Source organism: Crocodylus porosus, unplaced genomic scaffold (assembly GCF_001723895.1).
Source record: "Crocodylus porosus isolate Cpor-Errol unplaced genomic scaffold, CroPor_comp1, whole genome shotgun sequence".
Classification (NCBI taxonomy): Eukaryota; Metazoa; Chordata; order Crocodylia; family Crocodylidae; genus Crocodylus; species Crocodylus porosus.
In genome coordinates, this window is record NW_017728909.1 from 54,762,194 (window position 1) to 54,783,209 (window position 21,016).

The 21,016-nt window shown below is 43.4% G+C and overlaps 1 protein-coding gene across 2 annotated transcripts in view; it reads left to right on the forward strand.

Moving 5' to 3' along the window:
• The window catches only part of VCAN (versican), a 150,121-nt gene that overhangs the window by 2,260 nt on the left and 126,845 nt on the right, over positions 1–21,016 (forward strand). For both annotated transcript variants that reach the window (XM_019532324.1, XM_019532325.1), the window contains exon 2: positions 11,336–11,411. In XM_019532324.1, the coding sequence (XP_019387869.1) occupies positions 11,342–11,411 (70 nt within the window). In that variant the 5' untranslated portion in view covers positions 11,336–11,341. The remainder of the gene's footprint in view (positions 1–11,335; positions 11,412–21,016) is intronic.

The following is a 21,016-nucleotide window of genomic DNA, read 5'->3' on the forward strand; positions in this document are numbered from 1 at the left end:
TGGTTTCGCGCGTGTAGACAGCTCTGATCTAATTTGGCCCCCGGGACTGTTCCCGGCGGCCCCGGCACCAGGCTCAGGGGAGCTGAAGTCACGGTTTAAGTTTTGCGGTTGGCTTCCAGGTTGAGCCTCTCCTCCGAAACTCCCTTTGACCCTCCCCAAGCCGCCTTGTTTGCCCGAGACGGAACTGCTTAGATCTGTTTTCAGTCCTGGCTTAGCTGGCAAGCCAGCCTCCCCAAGGGCACGGATGCTTCCAGGTTTGGGCTGGGGAGTAACCAAAGGTGACCTCCCAGGGGCAAGCAGAGCTGCCCGGAAGAGCAAACAGACCACAAGGGGCAGAGATAACCCGCTCACCTCTGGCCTGGGCCGTCAGAGCTCCCCTCGTCCCAGCCAGGCTTGGAAAGGTGGATTTGAGCTGAGCAAGAGCCTGCACCGGGGCTAAGCAGTGTGGCTGGGGGGCTTTGCCCGAAACCCCTGTGCTGCTCGGTGCCTTCCCCGCCATGAGTCTGCACATTTACGCAGGTGCCTGGCGGAGGGAGCTGGGCAAGTCTCGTTCCCCAGCAGCCACGTGGACTGGGAGCATCCCCCCAGCTTGCTCCTTTGCCCACTGTGTTAAACTGCGTTCAGACGGGAAGCGCAGAGTGATGGCTTGACTGATGTCTTTTGCTGAGCAGTGTGCAGGGTGGGGACCAGCAGTCACCTCCTGGCTCAGCCATATTTCAGGCACATGCAACCTATGGCCATGGTCCTTGGAAATCCTTCCATTGGGGGATGATCTTTGCCACGGTTCACTGATGGGTCTTGAGGTGACTTAAGAGTCCAATGGTTGATCCACAGACCCATCGACAGAAGTTATAGGTCTTTCTGCAGGGGAGGGGAGGCTGTAGGCTGGGATTCCTCTCCTTTTCCTTCCTCTGTTCTCTCCTCTGCTTTGAGGGCAAGATGATTTACCTCCAAACGGGCTGCCTCCTGGTGAGGTTGCTGCACAGTTGGAGTTGGTTGACAGCTAGCTCCTCCCAGCTCTTGATGTCAGCATTTGTTTTCCTGAGGTACACCCACCTTCAAGAAGCATGGCAATTCAGGACCAGATCTCATACATGCACTGCACACTGAGCCTAGCTCCTTTCCAGACTTGGCATGGATTGGCCCAGACTCTCCTCTCAGGTGTAAATCTAGAGTACCTGTACAGCTTCAGACTGACTCTAGACAGTCTTCTGAATATAGGAGGGTCCCCATGGGAAGGAAGTTTACTGTACCTTTTCCTGAATGCCCAGTTACTTTGTGTCGCAAAGGTTAAGTTGTCTGAGGCTGCTACCTGGTGGTCCAAATTCACCCAGGGTATATGCTGACATAAGGTAGAGAGTTCCTCTGGTAGGAAATTTGCCATGGCAGAGGTGGTAGTTAGAATGAGCCCTGCCAAAAAGCAGTGGAAGAAGAGGTTTCCACCATTACCATGCTGCTCACCAGGTCCATTTGTAGGGTTCCTGTGGCGATACCCCCCAGGGAAGCTTGCCCACTCTCACACTGAGCTCTCTGGGGCTCTGGCACTAGTGAATCTGGCCAAGTACAACCATGCAGGGACCATGCATGTACCATAATTCCTAAAGGCTACATTCTGCCCTCAGATGCCCACATGCTTTGAAGCCAATGAAAATTCCATATGTACACATGAGTACAGGCCTGGCAAGTAGCAAACTGGAATATGAAGCTGTCAGGTATGCAATAAAAATTATACATTTTTAGCTATTCTGAACACGCACTGACAGTCACATAGTACTAAAGGAGGTTAAACAGATTTTGGGGGGTATACTTCACATATTTTAGTGAGATCTTTTACAAAAGCTAAAAGAAACCCAAAGTCCTATACAGAAGCCTGCACTGAACAATGCTAGTCTTAAGACTGATATGTAAACAAGTACCTTCTGATGTCTTAAAATGCAGAATATATATATGCATATTCAAGGATCTGAAGTGCAGCATAGATCCAATCACCACTCCCGGGCCCCAAACACTGAGGCTGATTACTTCATAAGATATGCAAAAAAGAGGGCATCCAGCTGAGACCAGCTTTGTACAAATCCTGCCTGCACTGTCAGGGGATATTCTCTTTCTCCTTCTCTGGTAGAATTGTTGCTAGTTGACTAGGAGGGTCATGGTTTGTGTTTCAGCTGCAGTAATGTGAACATGGCAAATTCAACTATTGGATGAAGCTGACTTAATTGCACTCCACATGCAGCTGAGGCCAGTGTCACCTCCTTGGGTAGAACAGGGACAAGGTAGTTTCCCCTTCCCTGCCACATCCTGGGCTGTGTGGGAGGTGGGAATATTATGGGGAGAAACTGGATGAACGGAGGCAGCTCTTCTGACTCCTCTTTCTCTTCTTTCCCAAATTATATTAGGAGTCTGAGGGCTCGCCCGTCCCTTCTTCTTACCCAGTTTCTCTTTCCTCTCCTTTTTTAACTAGTCCTTCTTTCTCATTTTTTGTCTCTCTCCACCTTCTCTCAGAGATGAGGGAGAGGATGACAAGGAGGTGAGATGGAAAGATATGACAGAGAAAGGCCAGGAAGAGAAGATACAAACCAAGATAGTAAAGAGTAGGCTTCTGGGAAGACCTGAGGTTGTGGGTATAGCTTGGAAGTAATAAATGCTGGTATTTATTTTTCTCTAGTTTGATCACATATCTGCAAGGCATTTGCAGACATAAAAGAGATTTTGGGGGCAGATTCTATGCTTAAGCTAAGTCTTTGGTGGATACACAGGTGGCTTTCTGTCACCATTGCATCTCTCTGATTTAGGGCTGCTCAGCAGTCCCAAGCATAAATTAAAGCAGCTCTCAGGGAGTGTTCTGACTTACAGCAACTGCCCTGCAGCTGCCAATAGACTGTTCTGCAGCCCAGAATTGCCTGAGCGCACTGTGCTGTTGACAATTCCTGTCTGTCCCCAGCATGTCTCTGTGCTGTGGGCTACAGATGCTTACGCTGACCCATATATTGCTTGAGTGCCAGAGGAGTTCCTGTGGGGGCTGTTACTTCTGGAGTGCTGGAAAGGGGCCCTGAGTGCCTGCTGTGAAGAACTTGCAGCCTATATTGAGACATAACCTCACAAGTGATAATGGGATAATCAAATGGCAGTGAAGATTTAAACACAGGCCAAGCTAGCCAAGTAACAGCAATAGAGCAATTAATCACATCACAGCAATGTGGTGAAACTGGAAAAGTTAATTAAATGGTTGTTATGGTAAAGTTAATAAGTGCCAGCAATTAACAGTCAATCAGGTAGTAGGAAAGGCCTAAAGAATTGATTAAATAAAAGGAAAATGCAGAGCTTGTGGGGACTATAGAAGATAGCAGCTGTGAACTTTCCAGCCCTAATGAAGAAGGGGGGGTTCTAGGAAGGCTCTCATCTGGTACCCAGTGGGGTTGAGGGCTGCCTTTCCAGCTTGCCTAGGAAGCAATAGGTCCCCTCTACGTATAATATCCCCTTGTTGCCATTAGTGGTAGGAGCAGTGGCTCCACCTCACTTCTCTGGTACCTGATCTTGGAGTCGGATGCTGGTTCGATTTTCTTCTATGTTATAAAACTTTTTGTTACAAGAAAAACATGAGTGGGGGGAGGCAATTAAATATGTATATGTGTATGCAACTGCCAAATGTTATGGTTATGACCCTTGCTAGAGCCAGTCTCACATGATCAGAAAAGCTCCAGTCCTCATGCAAAATTGTTCTTTTTTGGGGGGAGCCATCTGATTGGCTGTTTTCATCATTTCCAATTACATGGGAATGAATAGCCAATCAGTGCTGTTCCTACTCTCCTCAGGAAAGAGAGCTTTCTGAACAGAGATCGAGGTGGAAGGAATAACTAACACCATTTCCAAAGTACAGAAGAGGAAAGGAGCAGAAAGAACTTAGCAATTCTGGTGGCTCTGCTCCCTTCCTGTTTCATCCTTTAAAAAATAAGCCTGGAAAAGGAGATGGGGGCTGAAGAAATCATTGGAGCATCCCATCTCCCTAGGTTTGAGAGGATGGAGAAGGTGAGATAATTATAACAGGCTAGGAATGGGGAAGGAATAAGAAAGGATCTCTAGAGCTGTAGGAAGAGTAAAGGCAGATGGGAAACTGGGGGATATGATTGAAGAGGGTACACCAGAAGTAAATATGTATAGGTGCAAGGGATACAAACAAATTTGGGGTCAAAGAGACAGAACTGATGTGGGATGTACAGGGTTGGGGATGCATCCGTACAGATGTGAGGCTATGAGTACATACACTTAATTAAGTGTTTAGAGAAGAAGCTGGAGGCTCTGAGACCTCAGGCAAGGTTTTATACGAATCTTTGTAATTTGATCTCTGCTAGATATTTGTAATTTTATCTCAGCAACAGCTCTTGCAGCAAAACCCAAATCCCCTTACCGTGTAAATAGGGGAGAGTTGAAAACGCTGTAATCATTATACACGAACTGGCAATGGGCAAGAGATGCTCCAAATTTAAAGGACAAGCCAGTGTTTTTGTGACTAGTCTCATAAGTTTTTTCTAATTTCTTGTGACTGAAAGATTTTTGGATATTGGAGTTTGCAATATATTTTCAAGGGGGTAGAAGAAAAGATTTAGTTTCCAGGAGATTAAGTCTTCAAACCACACCCTCTATTGTGACATCTGAGTGGGAGCTAGTTATGGTTTCTCATGATAGCTGCAGGGGATGTTTAATAAAGCCTAGTCTACACTTTAATGTCTCGCTGACAGAATTTCAGTTCTGCTGGCAAAACTTTCAGTGCATGTACCCCCAGATTGCTGAGGTGGCAGAACCCTCCGTCTTTTGTTAGCAGAGTTACTCCACATGTCAGATGGATTAAGGCGTCTCGTACTGTCCAGCAGTCAATGGAAGGTGTCTGTGGACACTCCTGAGACAAACCTGCTGCTTCAGTCCCACTTTTTGCATAGAAATGTAGGTGCTGAGTAGAGTCACATGGAGGCACTATAAGCATCTGGGTAGGCATGGCAGTTCTGGCTGCAGTGCAGGATTAGTTAGAATAGGGGGTGGCAACTTTCAGCCTGTGGGGCAAATCCAGCTCACAAAGAAACTGGATCTGTCCTGCAAAGCTCAAACCTGGCCCAAGGCAGCACAGGAGATTGAATAATATACAGCTGTGCTGAGACGCACATGTTTTCCCCAGCCCTTCCTGCCTCTCTCTTGGGCTTTCAATTACCCTTGCTGCAGAAGGGTTGGGCATTGGCTGCAAGGGTCAGTGCAAGTGACTTGGATGCAGGGGGGAGTATGGCCCACGTTAGAGGGATGGGTCACAAAACCAGCCTGTGGGGGGAACAGATTAGAGGCAAAGAAGGTCTGACCAGCAGACTCCCCCTGCCATAGTTCCATTTCTCCTGGTGAACCTTCTTGGTCTACAGGCTGGGCAAGGAAGGTCATAGCTGTCTTCCTGTCCCTTTCTTCATTCCATTTGGAAGCCCAAGCATGTCCTTTCTTAAGTGGAACTCAGTTTTGGACAGAAGAGGGGGTCTACTGAAAATTCTTAACCTTTTTTTTCTTTTCCTAAATATTAGTTCCACAGTTTGCAGTTACTTTCAGGAAGCCCTGATTTATTGCAGTTTGGGATTCAAAGAATGGCTATTACCCTTCTTTAAGTAATCCAGAGTCTTGTTTTATGTCTCCCAATCAGCATAACCAATATAAAGTGTTAAAGCAGAAATCTTTCATGTGTCAGCTTCTCAAACACCTGGCTTCTCTGAAGAAAAGAAAGAAGGAATACCCCTAGGAGCCCATCATTTCATTACTGACTTAGAGGAAATTGCCAGGAGTGACAAACACTTTTTTAAAGACCACCAATCTTCCTGACTAGAAGAAACATGTTAATTGCTACACAGGCGTGTATTGGACTGGAGGCCTTTCCCCTCTTTCTTGATGTGGAATGTTAAAGGGAACAGAGATTATGTTTTTACAATGGGGTTTATCCCATTGATCTGAATAGAGCTACTTTGGTGGGAGATAAAATTAGCTGCTATGTGTCCTGACCAGATTCCATCTTCAATAATATTATCTGTATGAACCTTGCAATGTTATTACAATAGTTACTCTTCATTTTTTTCATTCAGACATGTAGCACTGCTGTGCACTGTTAAGAACTATTATATCCCAAAGATAGGTGTATCTGGTCCCAAAGGAGATTGCATTTCATTGTGTGTTTTTACAATGCTTTTTTAATGTTAAGGTTTCTAGTGTCTTTCAGTTTGAAAGATGACACAGTTGCATAAGTCTGGGGTGAAGTGGCAGTGTGGCTACAGTGTGTTGGGGTAGATCTAGAGGTTCATATGCAATCCCTGCTCTAGATTTTTTTGCTGAAGTTGAACCAGCTGGAAATGGGCACCTTCTCATTCAGTCTGGGGAGTCTAAAGTGGCCAGATGTGATACAGCAATCCCTTATGTGCTTTACTTATGCTATGATCCAACTGGCTTCTGCCTTGGGTAGAGCTTTGATAATCATGAACTAAGTTCATTTGTTTTAACAGGAGCAGAATTGAAACACTAGTTCAAGTCCTGTAGATGCAATATGGCCCACCCCCATGTTCATTGATGCCTAAGGATACCAAGGATGCAGTTGATCCTGGACTTTGGGATTATAGTGAAACAGCTGGCTCATTTCTGGGTGTTGTTTTAGCTCCCAGTTAACATCCAGCTATCAGAGGGCTGCATGATTTGCAGAGTATAGGAAAGGGAAATGCAAACTGAGGTTATGTGGGACTTGGCTCAGACCTAGAAGCTACGTAAGAGCACAGAGCCATATACCAACATGGAGGCAAAAGCCTAGAGCAGCGGTCCCCAATCTGTGGTACGCATACCACCAGTGGTACACATTAACAAATTTTAATTTGTAATTATTATAATTATTTTATATGACAAAAATTTGCTGGTGGTACTTAAGGCTGAACTGAAAATTTTGCTACTGGTACTTAAGCTTGTATTGGTTTAAAGTGGTAGTGTGCAGTCTGTCAGAGTTTGGGAACCACTGGCCTAGAGCTTGCTACTGAAGGAAAGCCGGGCAGTTTGGAAGTCTGGCCCACAAGGAGAGGTGGGCAGCAGATGTATGACCCCATTTCCTCAGCATGGCCCCTGCCTCCCACCCTGCAGCTCCCCACCCCTCTCAGGTACTTCTCACCCCATAGTCCCCTGTTCCTGCTGGTGCCCCTCACTCCCAGTCTGCAGTCCTCCACTCTCCCCAGGGCCAGGGCCTGTAGGCCCCAGCCTGCCCCCCGCCCCCCCCAGTGCCTGACCCTGGCTGCCACCTGCAGAAAGCAGCAGCTGCTGAAGCTGGAGTGTGGAGCCTGGCTCCCTATCCCACCCCCCCTTGTCCCCTTCTCCACTGGTGGCATGGCCAGAGCAGAGCCATGGGGGAGGGAGGATGTGGGCTGCCCACTGCAGGCTAGGGACTCCCTGCTCTGCTGCCCTTACCTCAGGCTCCCATGCGTGGGACCTGGCATGGGAGAGAGCACTGTGCCGCAACCCCATCTGCGACTTTATCCGCAGTTTCCATTACAGTTTGGGAACAGCTGCTAAAGACGCTGTGTAAAAGGACTGGGTCTCTGGCCAGAGGGTCTGCAGGCCAATGGATGATTGTCTCTGGCGGAAATATCTGTGGTGGTAGGCCTGAGGAACACCACTAGATTGCCCCAAGGGTCGGGTAATTGTACCTCTATTTCTGGAAGTCAAGTACTGGGATTGTTGGTAATTTCACTGGAATCTCTGAGTGTTTATGGAAACCCACTGAGGGCAAGAGTGTGAAAGGCCTCAGGCATGGAGCAAATTTGGCACTTGCCTCCAAGCATGTGGTACACTCAGCATACTGTCAGGCACATCAGGACTGGTGTATCACAGAACGTAAAGCAACTCCCTGCAGTGGGATCAAATACAGTATATAATCAGTGCATGCACAAGCTGCCTGCTCATGTCATGGGAGTTGCAGACTGAATGTGGAGGCAAAAATAAACCTTCCCCCAGAACTTTTTTATTGATTACATAGGCTATTCAGGTGCAAGAAGACTTAGAAAAGATGCTGGAAAGTTAGAGGTAGATTTTCAAAGTGTGTGGGGATTTTAGACAGGTGTCTCATATTAAAGTCAGCAGGACATGGCTAAATCAGTACAACTTTTAAAAGTACTCAGCTTTCTGTGTAAGTAACCCTTGCAGCACTGAATGGAAAACTCTTCATGGTGCATGCCAAAACGTTCATAGTTATATACTGCCCTGCCTGCTGATGCCACTTGAAATTACGCAATCAAGGGATATTGGCAGCAAACCTTTCTTTTACCTTTCCTCTACTTTTCTTTTTCTCTCTCTCTTTTTTGTGCTATTTTCCAGAGTGAAAACTTCACCTGCATAAGATTCTCAGCAGTGCTGCTCTACATGAGTAAAGAACAGGGGTATGTGGAAACCCCTCCTCTCAACCTGCTGAGCTTCAGCTGGAGTAGCTTTTAATGTGCACTGGGGGTGGGATAGGGTGGGCAATACAACTGTATAAATATGGACCCTGTGACTCCTTCTCTGGCTGCCATGTCCCCAGACCTGGAAAGTGAACTTCTAGAAGTAGAGAACCTTTCTTTGGTGTGTCAGGAGCACATATGAACTCCCTCCCTCTCCCCATACTGTGTTGTGTGAGGGAGGATACCCATCTGGAAATAGTTATTGATCTGCTTCTGCTGTCTTTTTTACTCTTGCTGGCTATCAATCACAAGCAGGGTTACAGGCACAGAACATGGTTTCTCCTTCAGCATCATCTCCAGCCTATTCAAAGTCATAACCTTGCAGATTCTAATCAGACAGATGCTTTCCTTTTTCTCATCCTTGTTTCAATGGTGCCTTTACTGACTCCCACTTCTTCTCTCAGGACAGGAGATGGGGGGCAATATGCAATTGGCACTGCTGAGAAGCAGTCCATGCACTTCCCGGGAAGCACGTTCCTCCCTTCCACCTTTCCTTGAATATCTTTCTAATTCCCTTAATCCTACTCCCTAAGACCAGGGTGGCCTCCTGGGGATAAAATATTCAAAGCCAAGACTGTGGAGAGTTGGTTCTTGTTCTGATCATTTCAGTTTTGGATGTTATAGCCACTAGCATGAAATAGGGGATGATGTGGGATGACTGCATCCCCAGCGAAGCTCAGGGAGCTTAATGTTTCCTAGATCTCTTGGGCAAACATCCTAAAGCACTAGCCCTTACGAAGATGCAGTACACCTCTCTGATCTTAACTTTTCCGTGCCCTCTTTGAACAGGTTGCGTTCCTAAAAGACCTAGCCTGAGCAGTCAATGTGCTTGGGAGAGCCCAAGGCTGGCAGTTGTCCTAGATAAAGGTTCCTTGAACCCATCTCCTTCTGGCCCACTCCTATAGTCATCGACTATAGCCCGACTCCTAATATTCCATGGAAATTGCACAATGAGGAATCATTTCTCTTACATACCAGTTGAACCTGTGCATCAGCATCCTGATTTAAAACTTAGTCTCTGACAAAATACCATGAGGTAGAGGATCAATTAATAAATAATCAAGCTGGTTTTGTTTTTTCCAAGTAAAGCTACATGGATCAGTGATCTCCCTAGCGACTGATTTAAATCAAGCATTGCTATTAAGGCCTCCCAAGAAAAAGCTTACTGGATGAAAAGGATAAGAAATAATGCAGAGGTCACAATTCCCATCTGGGATTTAACCACTAGAATGTGCGAATTCCATGACATTTAAAATTGCAGAATAAATGTCATCATATTGTTCTCCAGCCCAGTTGAGTCAGTCATGCAGGGATGGGGTGTGTATAGCAGCATGCAGGCTGCTCCATGGGGAAGCAGCTGGTCTTCTCTTCTACACACCCTGGGCATGGATTACACAATGTGTTGCCCAGTGCAACCAGCTACTTTAGCCCGTCAAAGACTGGGATTTTGAAACTTCTGGTTTGTGGGCCCATTTGTGTGAATCATCATTTTCAGACTCACCACTTCATATGTATATGCTTGATTTATGTTTGTATTTACCCTGAACTGGTTGCACATTATGGACTATATCTAAACCAGTGATTTGCAATTTGGGGCAATACCTATAAATGGTATGACAGCAGAAAATATCTCCATTAGAGTGAGTACATCTCCAAAAGTTGTCTGAGGGTGACTATACCAATCCAACCAGGTGTCAAGAGAGAGAGTGAAGACTTCTTGTTGCATTGGTTAATATTTTAACTCAAAAAGTGATGACTTTTTACATACTTAAGCATAAATTGCTTTAAAGTAGATTTATGCCTAATAAATCTCTGCTCCAATTTCCTTAAGGCAGTTAAATTATATTCTGTTTTGGGCAGGAAGTGGATGCCAATTTTGGATGCTGGTCTAAATACAGTTCATGTGTAGTATATCCCAAGAATAGCATCACAAAACTGAGGAATTCATATTAACATGTTTTCAACAAGAGTGTCTCTCAGATCTTTGCTGTTGCTGAAGACTACTGCTCATGATTGCCAGACATAGTATATGAGTAACTATAAGCAATAGATGAATATTTATAAAGTGATTATAGTATCTGACACTTATTGAAATTACTCCGCCTCACTTAGACTTTTCTTATCTTGGTTTTTCATGTTATTTACACAGTCAACACATTTAACTGGGATTCGGAATGAAAGTTATATTCTGCTGTTGTGGAAATACTGTAGATTTTGGAGAACTTTTCAGTCTGTAATGGATTGGAGCATTTGGCTTAAAAAAGGAGAAGGACAGCACATGTGAAGGGGACTGAATTGCCCAAATCAGACTTTGGAAACAGAAACCTAAAACCCTCTCCCAAACTTCAAAATATTGGGGCCACATTGTCATTTCAAATAACATTTCCTTCTGTAATGTTATCACAAAAGAAATGTTGCAAACAGATAATCCTAAAACAAGCTGTATGCAGCAAAATGATGCAAAGATATACATTCACTCACCTTCAGAATTCACAAGCAGTTTGTGATGCAAAATAGACTACAATTCCTTTGTTCTTAAATGGTAGGCTTTTTTAATGATGTGGTTACCAAACCTACTTAGAATTGAATGTGGACTGGAGACCTCTTTCACAAACAACATGAACAGCCGTTGAATGATAATGACTTTTTTGTTACTAATGCATTGGACTAGATTAAAGACTTATTGCTGAAAGGATCCATACCTTAGTATTAATCCTTTTCTGTAATGAATAGCTTACTACAGTAGATCATCATCTGTGAAACTAATGACAAGTATTGCTGTACTGAACTACACCTCTTCATAAGGACACACTCAGATAATTTTGATTGACTTATTTTTTCTTTTTTTGTAGGTCAAGATGTTATTAAATATAAAAAGTATCTTATGGATGTGCTCTATTCCATTAGTAACATATACACTGCAAAAAGGTAAGTCTGAAATGCATGGAGACAGTCATCAAAACTATTTTTAGTGATTATGCAATATGGTCTAATGAGTCAGTTAGTAGCCTAGGATTAAGCAGACCTAGATTCTAATATTGTCTCTACCACTGCTCTACTGAATGACCTTGCGCAAGTGACTTAACAGTCCTCTCCAAACTTTGGCTGTAGGTAGATCTCTGGGTCAGGACCGTCTGTCCCAAGTGACCCTTGCTTTCTTCTGAGGTTTCCAGGTGCTGTAGTATGCAGAATAAAGATGTAAAGTGGCATAGGATTATGTACATCTAGAGTAAGCTACTTTTTCCTTAAAACATCTAATACTACAGTTAAAATTCTCTTGATCACAAACACTGGGAACCCCAGCAGATTTAATTAAGAAAACAGAGGATAACTTTTCACATCATTTTTCAGGATCTTCCCTAACTGCTTACATTATCTTGGAAAACTCTTGCAAATAAAAACGCTAATTTTCTTTGCCAGCTTGTCCAATGGCTCTTACAGAACCGACCAAAGATTTTTCTAGAGAAACGGAGAGGCTGTGATACTTAAATGGGCTTACCTATTAGGAAAAGAGTGAAATATATTTTTCCCTGGAGTAGGAGGGGAACACCATTATTTCCTTCTTAAAACCTCTCTTATTCTTTCCATCCTTCATTAAACACACAGCAGGCCAGAGAGATTAGAGTTGTCCTCAGGGACAATAGATTCAAAGCCTGGGTGACAGGGTCAGGAGCAGACTACTGAGCTTCTATTTTTTCATTCCTAGAAAGCTGGGACTGATTTTGGTTATTAAGTGGCAACCTTATTTTTAGTTTTACATAGTAATTTAGCTGAAAGTGCTGCATACCAGGATGGTATTAGATCCGGGTTTCAATGTATATGCTTTATCCTTTAAATGCAAAATAATCCAGTGGTGAATTTCAAAGATCTTACTCTGTCAACTGTAACATTGCTGAACAGTGGAGATATTTTTTGCAAGTTATTGTAAAATTAAGAACTATTAAACACAACAGGCTCACTTCAAAAGTGATGCAAATGCTGTGATAATTCATCCATCACTATGAGGCTATAATTAACATTACAAGAAATGGAAGGGGTGAGGTTTTAACAGGAAAAGCAAACAGCAGTAGGAAGATTGCATAATAAGATGAAGTCTGAACTTTGTCAGACCTCACAGGTTTTCTTTCTGACACTTCCCATTTCTGTTTCATACTCTGTAGAGTCTAGTCACTTGAAACTGATTTACTGATTGTGGCAGGATGACCTAGGGGTGCCGTGACCTCCCCTAGCGCCCCCGGCTACCGTGTCAAGCCGGTGTCAAATGCACCCTCACCAATCTCGCCCACCACATCTTTGATGTTTTAAGTGTTTAGGGGAGGCTGCCTTTTATATCTGCTTTGACACGGTGCCTACCTTGCTATACCGGGGCTTGGTCCAGTTGCCCACCAGCACCCTCACGGGCGCCCCCCTTCGCCTCTCTTGCGGCCCTCACCACACCAGGGCCTGTCTCCCGGGCTCTTGTAGCCCACCCTGGGGCCCTGCCTCTCTAGCTCGCCCCCTCATGGGGCCTGCTCAATCCGCTCGCCTCCACCCGAGGCCTCTGCCTTTCAGTAAGCTCGCCCCCTCCCAGGGCTCCTCCATATGCTCGCCCTCTCCTGGGGCCTGTGCCTCGTGCTCTCCGCCCGCACCGGGGCCCTTGCCCGACTCGGGCTTCCCTGGATTGGGGCTCAGGTGGCCTTAGCCTTACCTGGCCCCCAGACCCGCCTCTTCAGGCCTATGTCCCATAGGCGTAGGCTTCTGCCTATGCACAACACTGAGCTCTTCCCAAAGCTGCCCACACTGGGCTGGGGTCGGGACACCCCAAAACGCAGCACCTCCTGCAGTGCTAAGAACACCCCTTTCCACTGGGGAGCTCCCTTGAGGCCTCCTCCACCCCTACAGCCTCGCCCGGTCCTCCAGTTCTTAATTACAACTATCAACCCAAAACAGAAACTCAAAGCCCCTTGGCTACAACGTAAATCTTAAGCCAACCTGGCTAACCTTTTCTCATCCCTGTCAGGGTCCTCTCCACCCTGTATCCGCACGCTGGCGCACAACACTGCCCTGCTCACTCTAGCAGAGCTCTAACTCCTGAGGCTGCCAGAGGGGAACTGGGCCTGGCCTCAGCCTTCTCTGTTTATGAAGGCCAGGCCCTGCCCCCGGTGGTCAGCTGGCCCAATTAATTGCTTTGGCAACTCACAGCTGTGCGGCCCTATTGAGTGGCAGCTAGGCCTATATCACCATTATCAGTAGCAGGCTCCTTAGTGCCCTGCTACACACCATTATCTAGTAGCAGGCACCCTGGTGCCCTGCTACACTGATGTACAATTTACACAATAAGTTTGGCTCATGAAGTCAGTATCGTATTTAAAGTACAGAAACAAATTAGTGATGAGTATCCAATTAAATGGTTTTGATAGTAATACAAAAAGCATATGAAAAAGGATAGAAAAAGCTTTCTGTCCTTAGCCATACAATTTGAACTTTGCCTTTTATTATGAATAACTTCATCCATAGTTTTATCATAGTAATTCAATGAGAGATTCAGAAAATGGCCATTATAAAAAGGACAACAGTCATGGAAAAGTACTTTCAAATAGGTCTAAACAGGGCCGTCCCTGGAAGGAGGGGAGGGGGGTGGGAATTGGGGCAACTGCCCCAGGCCCCGCTCCTTGCCGCCGCCTTGCTGCCGCCATTGGTGGCTTCTGTGTTACAGTTACCACCCTCATCCCCACCGCTGCTGCTGGCTTCTGCAGGCGGTCACCACCGCATCCTCTGGCCCTGCACAGGCTGATATGCCTCAGGCCCTGCACACCCCTAGGGATAGCTCTAGATCTAAAATTGATGAGATTGCTTTGTATCTAGATTAGCCATTTTTCAACATACAAGAAGTATCAGGAATATAACCCATGTGATATGATACCATGTTTGCCAGCAAACTTTGCAGACCTATTCTGACCTCTTTACTTTTTAAAAACTCTACCTGGCAGAAATGGACAGGAAATGGTTTTCCTAGTCCATGAGAATTTGGGGGACATATAACATTTTTGCATTCCTTATTAAAACAAAAAGTTGAAAGCTTAAAAACTTGAAATCCATGAGGTCAAAACATACTTATATAAGTTCAAAGATATATATGCGTGTATGTGTGTGTGTATATATATAAAATTGACATTTTAAATTATCTTTACAGAAAATTAGAATACAAAGCAGATGTTATTCTTTTAAAGTGTGGAAATAGGACTATTTGGACAACTTCAATATCTTTTCCCAAAATGTTTATGAAATGGAAAATTTGTAAAAACTGAAGCTTTGTTGCAAATAGTTCTGGGTTTGAGGAATTATTTTCTGAGGAAAAGAAGTGTTTTGATGAAAAACTTGCAACCAGCCTGAGTATCTGGGAAGCAACCTCATTGTCACCATAGTTTTACCTTCTAAGGCAGTGAGTGTCAGTCAGGGTATCATGGCTTTCTGGGGTACCTCAAGATACTTTCAAGAGTGCTGCATGGTACTACAAAACGTTTGCACCTTTAGGTGTGTAAACATAATTCACAGGATAAACCAAGAGATTTCAAATAGGATTCAATAGTGTTAAAACCATTTTGCCCTGTTGTGGTTTTCTGAGTTCTTTGCAACAAAAAAAAAAAATGTTTGATTATTTTTCTGCACTCAAAAAGTTATTGGAAATTAAGTGCTGGCATTTTCTGTGGGATGTCTCAAGGCTAAAAAGGTTGAGAACCACTGCTCTAAAGGTATGTCTATACTGTGTCCTTCCTGCTGGAGAGAGTGCATGTGCCTGAGTACAATCTGTATATTTGCCCCACATGCCTTTGAGAGTATGTGGGGCATACTCATGAGGAAGTGTCCCTTCATGAGGAAGCTCTCCAAACCTGAGCTTCTGGTGTAGTTAGTCCAGTTGTGTGATCTTTGGTATTACTGCATTCTTGTTTTCTAATAGTCTCTCACGCAGCCCAAGTTAAACTTTTTCAGCAGTCTGGGTTCTTACTGTGGTTTATTTAATGCAGTGCCATGACAACTTCACCCCAGCCCCATGAAAGTCCTCAAAGATTTTACTTGCATATTTATATAGATTTTTATTTTTTGAAAGTCATAGAATCTGATTTTCTTATGCTAATCATAAGAATATTCAAGCCTTTTTTGTAACAGCAAGTTATAGATATGCATCATTTTATGCAGTCCCCACTGATTACTTTTCCAGTCTGCCCTTCATTTCTTTTTTATTCCTTATCCCCATATGTGGTCATGTTCATAGGTAGGTTGTACATTAGTAAGGGGAGCTCCTTAAGCCTTATGTAGCAACAAAAACAGGTGTTTTTAAATGAAAGCAAATTATTAAAATCTTTGGATGTTTTAAGAATCTTTAACTTCCCATAAAGTATATTTGGCAGAAGAACACCAAGAAGTACTAGATAAGGCTCTGGGGTCATAGGAGTGCCCTGTCACAGGATCTGTGCTGTTTGCTCTTGTACACATGGGGGAACGAATGACAAAAGTTAACAAACAAAGTTTACTCTCATTGCAAACCTGACATTTACTCACTTTGAACTAGCTGTTGCTGGGGTATTGCAGGTTATAAGTTGAAGCTAGTGACTGTGATAAATGTTGGAGTTTACCTTACTTGCTTTAAACTGTCATTTGTCACGTCAAAAGTGAATGTGCTTTCAAGGTAATAGAAGCTGGAAAAGAGTAGGAAATCCCCTCAACAGCCACTTGAGAAGTTTCTAAGGTTAATAAATAATAAACATCTATCTGCATATGTGTATATAATATAGATATATTTATACATATATTTCATACGCATCGTGTGTGTGCAGATGCGTGCATCTATGTGTAGGTGTGGTGTATTCAGTTCTGCAGATGGAATTTACATTTGCCTGGTTTTCTGATTTACTGGCAGAGTATGAGAAGTAATTGATCCTTTCATATTCTATGCCTGGTTTACATCCTCCTTCTCTTTACTGTACTAGCTCAGACCACAAACCATCTGGTACAAACACAGAAGGTTTTTTGTTGGGATTCAATTTATTACCTCCATTGTCAAAGTGCCATACAAGTTCTTGCAAGTAGTCCTGATTTTTTTAAATTTCATTTTAACAATCTAGACATGTTATATTCTTAAGTGCTGAATTCCCTTCTTAAAAGATTTAAAGCTAATGAACAGAGTCCTCTCAGGCTCATTTAAAAAAGAACAGATTAATAAAGCATATGACTTCATAGATGTTTGGTATGGCTGTTGATTGACTGGACTATATAGAATACATGCAGTCAGGCTGTTGCGAAAAGAATTTAATTATTCTCCCCCCTGTAAACCTGGCTTCAAATAAATAGAATCTTTTATTCTCTGAGAATACATTTTTGTCTGATTACTCAGTATCAGTGTTTCTGTTTGCTTACAGCTTTATTATATAGCAAGATTATTCTTTTAACAATGTCTTCTCATGTAGAACATTCCTTCACTTTGGATGGAGGCCTCTTTGTCCCATCCCAATGGTGTTATGTTTATTGTTAGCCCAATACAACAATGCAGCGTTAAAGTTAATCACGTTTCATGTAAATGTGTAGTGATTCACAACTGTTGCAACTGTAACAATTGTGTGGGAATATATAGAGAAAGGAATTTTGTTCTCAGACAGGGAATAAATAGTTTGTGTCCAGCTTCAAAGGAAAGAGATTAAGCTATACTTCACTGATAAGGGACTGACTTTACAACCTCAGCTTGTAGACTAGGAACACCTGAGGCAAGGCCCAACAAAAAAAAAAAAGCTGGCTGGAATTCTGTTGAACAGACAAAGGAAAACAGCTTTATTCCAGGTAGAAGCCTACAAAAAGGAAATTCTGTTGGAGAGCTCCAGGAGGCAGGGTTGCAGAATTTATAGCCTCAGTGAGCTCCTTGCCTTTAACTACATCCCCTTTAATTTTGCAGCCCAGAAACTCTTTTAACTGTCTGGCAGCATTGTACTAGTTCCCTGACTAGTAGGACATTAAAACAGTTTCTAGACAAAACTGTTCAGCAACTATTAAAAACTCGCACCAAAATCTGCCCTGCCCCTCCTAAGAAATTATCTATCTATCTACCTATCTATCTATCTAAAGATAGGTAGATAGATAGATAGATAGATGTAATATAAAATAAGGGAGCTCCAAGAAATCCACAAAATAGAGGTCAAACTGTGATTTTTCCTATGACATGATCCTGCTCATGAGGTTGCATAAACAGATGGAGGAAGAATGTCACATGTAGCTTGTCAGAGAGAAAAACAAACTGGCTTTCATTTATCATTTATATGGAGGACTGCTATTACATTATGGACAGATTGTGCTACTGAGACCATGGCTACTGAAACCAACATTAAAACACGTGCTACTGAGACCCACGTTAAAACATCAAGGGGAGCACTTGGGTATAATCCTACCTCCAGTGCTGTGATAGATGGAAAGATTCCACTAATGGTTTGGATTATGCAGCCTCCTACCCACTGTGTTGCTCAAGTGACTGGGAGCTGCATGCCTTGCAAGGGCTGCATACCATGTGGGATGCTCCAGGGTGAATGATAGGCCCCTGTGCTGCTCTCCACGTGGACTCCCCTGCCGCTGCTTTGTGCACCCATGTGCACACCCTCACCAGCTGCTGCACTTCATGTTTGTCCCAGACCCACCCTCTGTTCCCCACACTGCATTTCCCTGTTATTCCTCCCCCACCCCTATGAAGGAGTAATAACAGCTGAACAGCAGCCTGGGGGCTACAACTTAATCCCTCTGCTTGTGGGCTGCCAGTTGGACAGTCCTGGTCCATCAGAGAACACTAATGAGGGTCACAACCATTGCCCTGCCCCTTCCTAACTTTAGTTGGGGTACTGTACAACCTTGGGACATCAAGGAGGAGCAATGCCTCCAATCTCCCAAACACGGGGACTGTGATACAATGTGCACAGAGACATAATGTGGCCACAAAATTTCTTGTGCCTCATAATATTAATTGAGGCCACTATCATTGGGCTGTGTTGTACTCCTTTGGGCCTGATCTCACAGTCCTAGCCCAAGAGAATCTCACATTGACTTCCCTGGGAGGTTTGTCAGGATATGATTCTTTGTGGCTAGATGACTTAGACTTAGCTACTATGTGTTTTTCTCTATTGGCAATGTTTCCTCTGTGAGCAAATTGAGTTGAAGAGTTATTTCTGTCATTTAGCAGAGGAAAAAAATACTTATATTTCTCACCAGATATTCAAGTGGTTTCAGGATCATGTTTCTTTTCATCACATAGATGAGGATGTTAATATTTTTGATCTTACCAAGAGGATGTACAGTTAGGCAAAAGGAGAAAGAGACGTCTGGGCTCACTAGCACCTCCTATTGGTCAGCTCTAAGCTATTTGTTGACCTAGGAAAACTGGCAGATATCTGTCTTTTCAGCATGTGGTCAAACACAGTTGCAGAACTTTTCTTGACCTACTTGCTCTACTCCAGGGGTTTTCAACCTTATTTACTAAGTGTACCCCCAGTGGCCCCCTTCTTAATAAGAGTCCTGTGGGGTGAGGGGGTGGCAAGCAGCTGGACGGCAGAGGGGGATGGGGGTTGGCGAGCAGCAGCAGCACAGCACCTGTGTGGCCCACAGAAGAGCATCACTACTCTCGCCTAGCCCTGGCCCTGCTCCTGTGAGGCAACAATGCTCCGTCCCTGCCCACCCCTGCATACCCCCAGGACCTTTCAAAATACCCCCAGGGTTACGCGTACCTCCAGTTGACAACAACTGCTCTACTCTGTTATGACCTCCTGTTTTCCCCATGTTTTGCTGGCTCCACCCATCCTAAGGAATAGTCTGCAAAGTGGCATGCATAGTATCTTGGGAAGAGACACAACTTTGTGCTTTCAGCTACAGAGAAAATGCTGAAGAAGCAAAAAGGCGGTAAGGGTTAAAAAGATGACAAATGACTGCTTTCTGCATTGGACAATAAATCATACTTGGACTGTCACAGGAAATAGAGATTTTAGACTAGAGCAGGAGCATTACTTAACCCGGGTTTCTTTGCCAAACTTTTTTTTTCCTTTCAAAGGGAAAAGTAGTTTTATTTATTTATTTTTAAACCCCATTTTATTTAATAACAGACTTACGCTGATTAGCCTGCAAGTCAGAACAGAGCACTTTTATTATAAAAGTCTTTGAGATACTTACTTTGTGAAATAGATAGAGTGCATTTGTGGCTACATAGTCTCCTTCCATTCTAAAATGTTGTCCTAGATTAGGATAGATTTAGCCTGTATATCATGCTGACATGTTTGCTGCCAAGAGATTTCAGTCTGTTGAATGCGCGGATACCATTTTTAAAGAGAGGAAATCTCCTCAGGGTTCAATGTAATATTGCAAATTACTGTAGCCAGAACAAAGTAGCTCTGAAGTTTACTGAAATTCTGGCAGGCAGGTAGAAGAAACATAATGAGGTAATTATTCTTTTGAATAGTCTCTACAATGAAGATACACATTTTTAAGGCAACAAGACATCAAAATAAATTTTACATATTTTGAAACTGAATCTAGTCTCACACCTATATAATCTGATAGCAGCTCCACTGAAACTGGTAGGCCAGATTCTTCATTCTGTTGCATCATTTTTGCTTTACTAGAGCTTGGTGCAGTTTCACTAACACTAAGCTGGGGCAAAGGAATGAAGAATCAGAACTAGAACTGTTCACCTAGTGTAAAATTGCAAATTAAGATCATGCCCTTTTCATTTCGATGCTTTGATTGCTATCATCGGAGAAATATTTTCCTACTCAGGCTGAATAGCACCTTATTCACCAAATATCTTTCTAAATTTCAGTCAGATTATTTGTGGCAGAAGTTATTACTCAGCATGAGCACGGACACGTGAATCTGATTCTTATTAATAAACCCTTTCCATCAATTAGTCACCCTAGGAGTTCCCTACCTTTCTAGTCATCACATGTGAACTGGCTTTGTCTTTCTGTCTTTAGAAATAGGTTCATGGGCATTAATTTCTGAAGGACACTTGTTTATTTTTTAATTTATGATGTGAAGAGTTGAATCTTAATCATCATGCGTGCTGCCTGTCTATAAAGCCAAGACCCTCTCATACCAGGATGAGCATGATATCAAAACCTAGACCAATAGATACTTAACCATTAACACTTGCCTGTCTTCCTTTTAAAACTGTCCAAAATATAAGCATGCAGAACATATTTGACAGTTAATATATACAGAGCTAGATAATTTCCATGATTGGTAGTTATTTTTTTTTGCTTCATTCTGCTAGTGGTCAATATTAATTTGCAGGTATTCTTTTTATAAACTCTGAGAACCATAGTGGATTTAATGATCATCATCTCAGACAAAAAGCTAGAGTGCAGGCCACTGGAAACAGAAAGAAATATTTTCTTGTGTGTGTGCCTAATGTTACTGAACCATTCTTAATAACTTAATGAGGATTAAGAGCTGGTGTGTAATGGTAGTGAACAGAAATCTTTTCTCCAGACACACACTATAGGCAGGTTGGATGAACAGTAGCCAACTTTCCC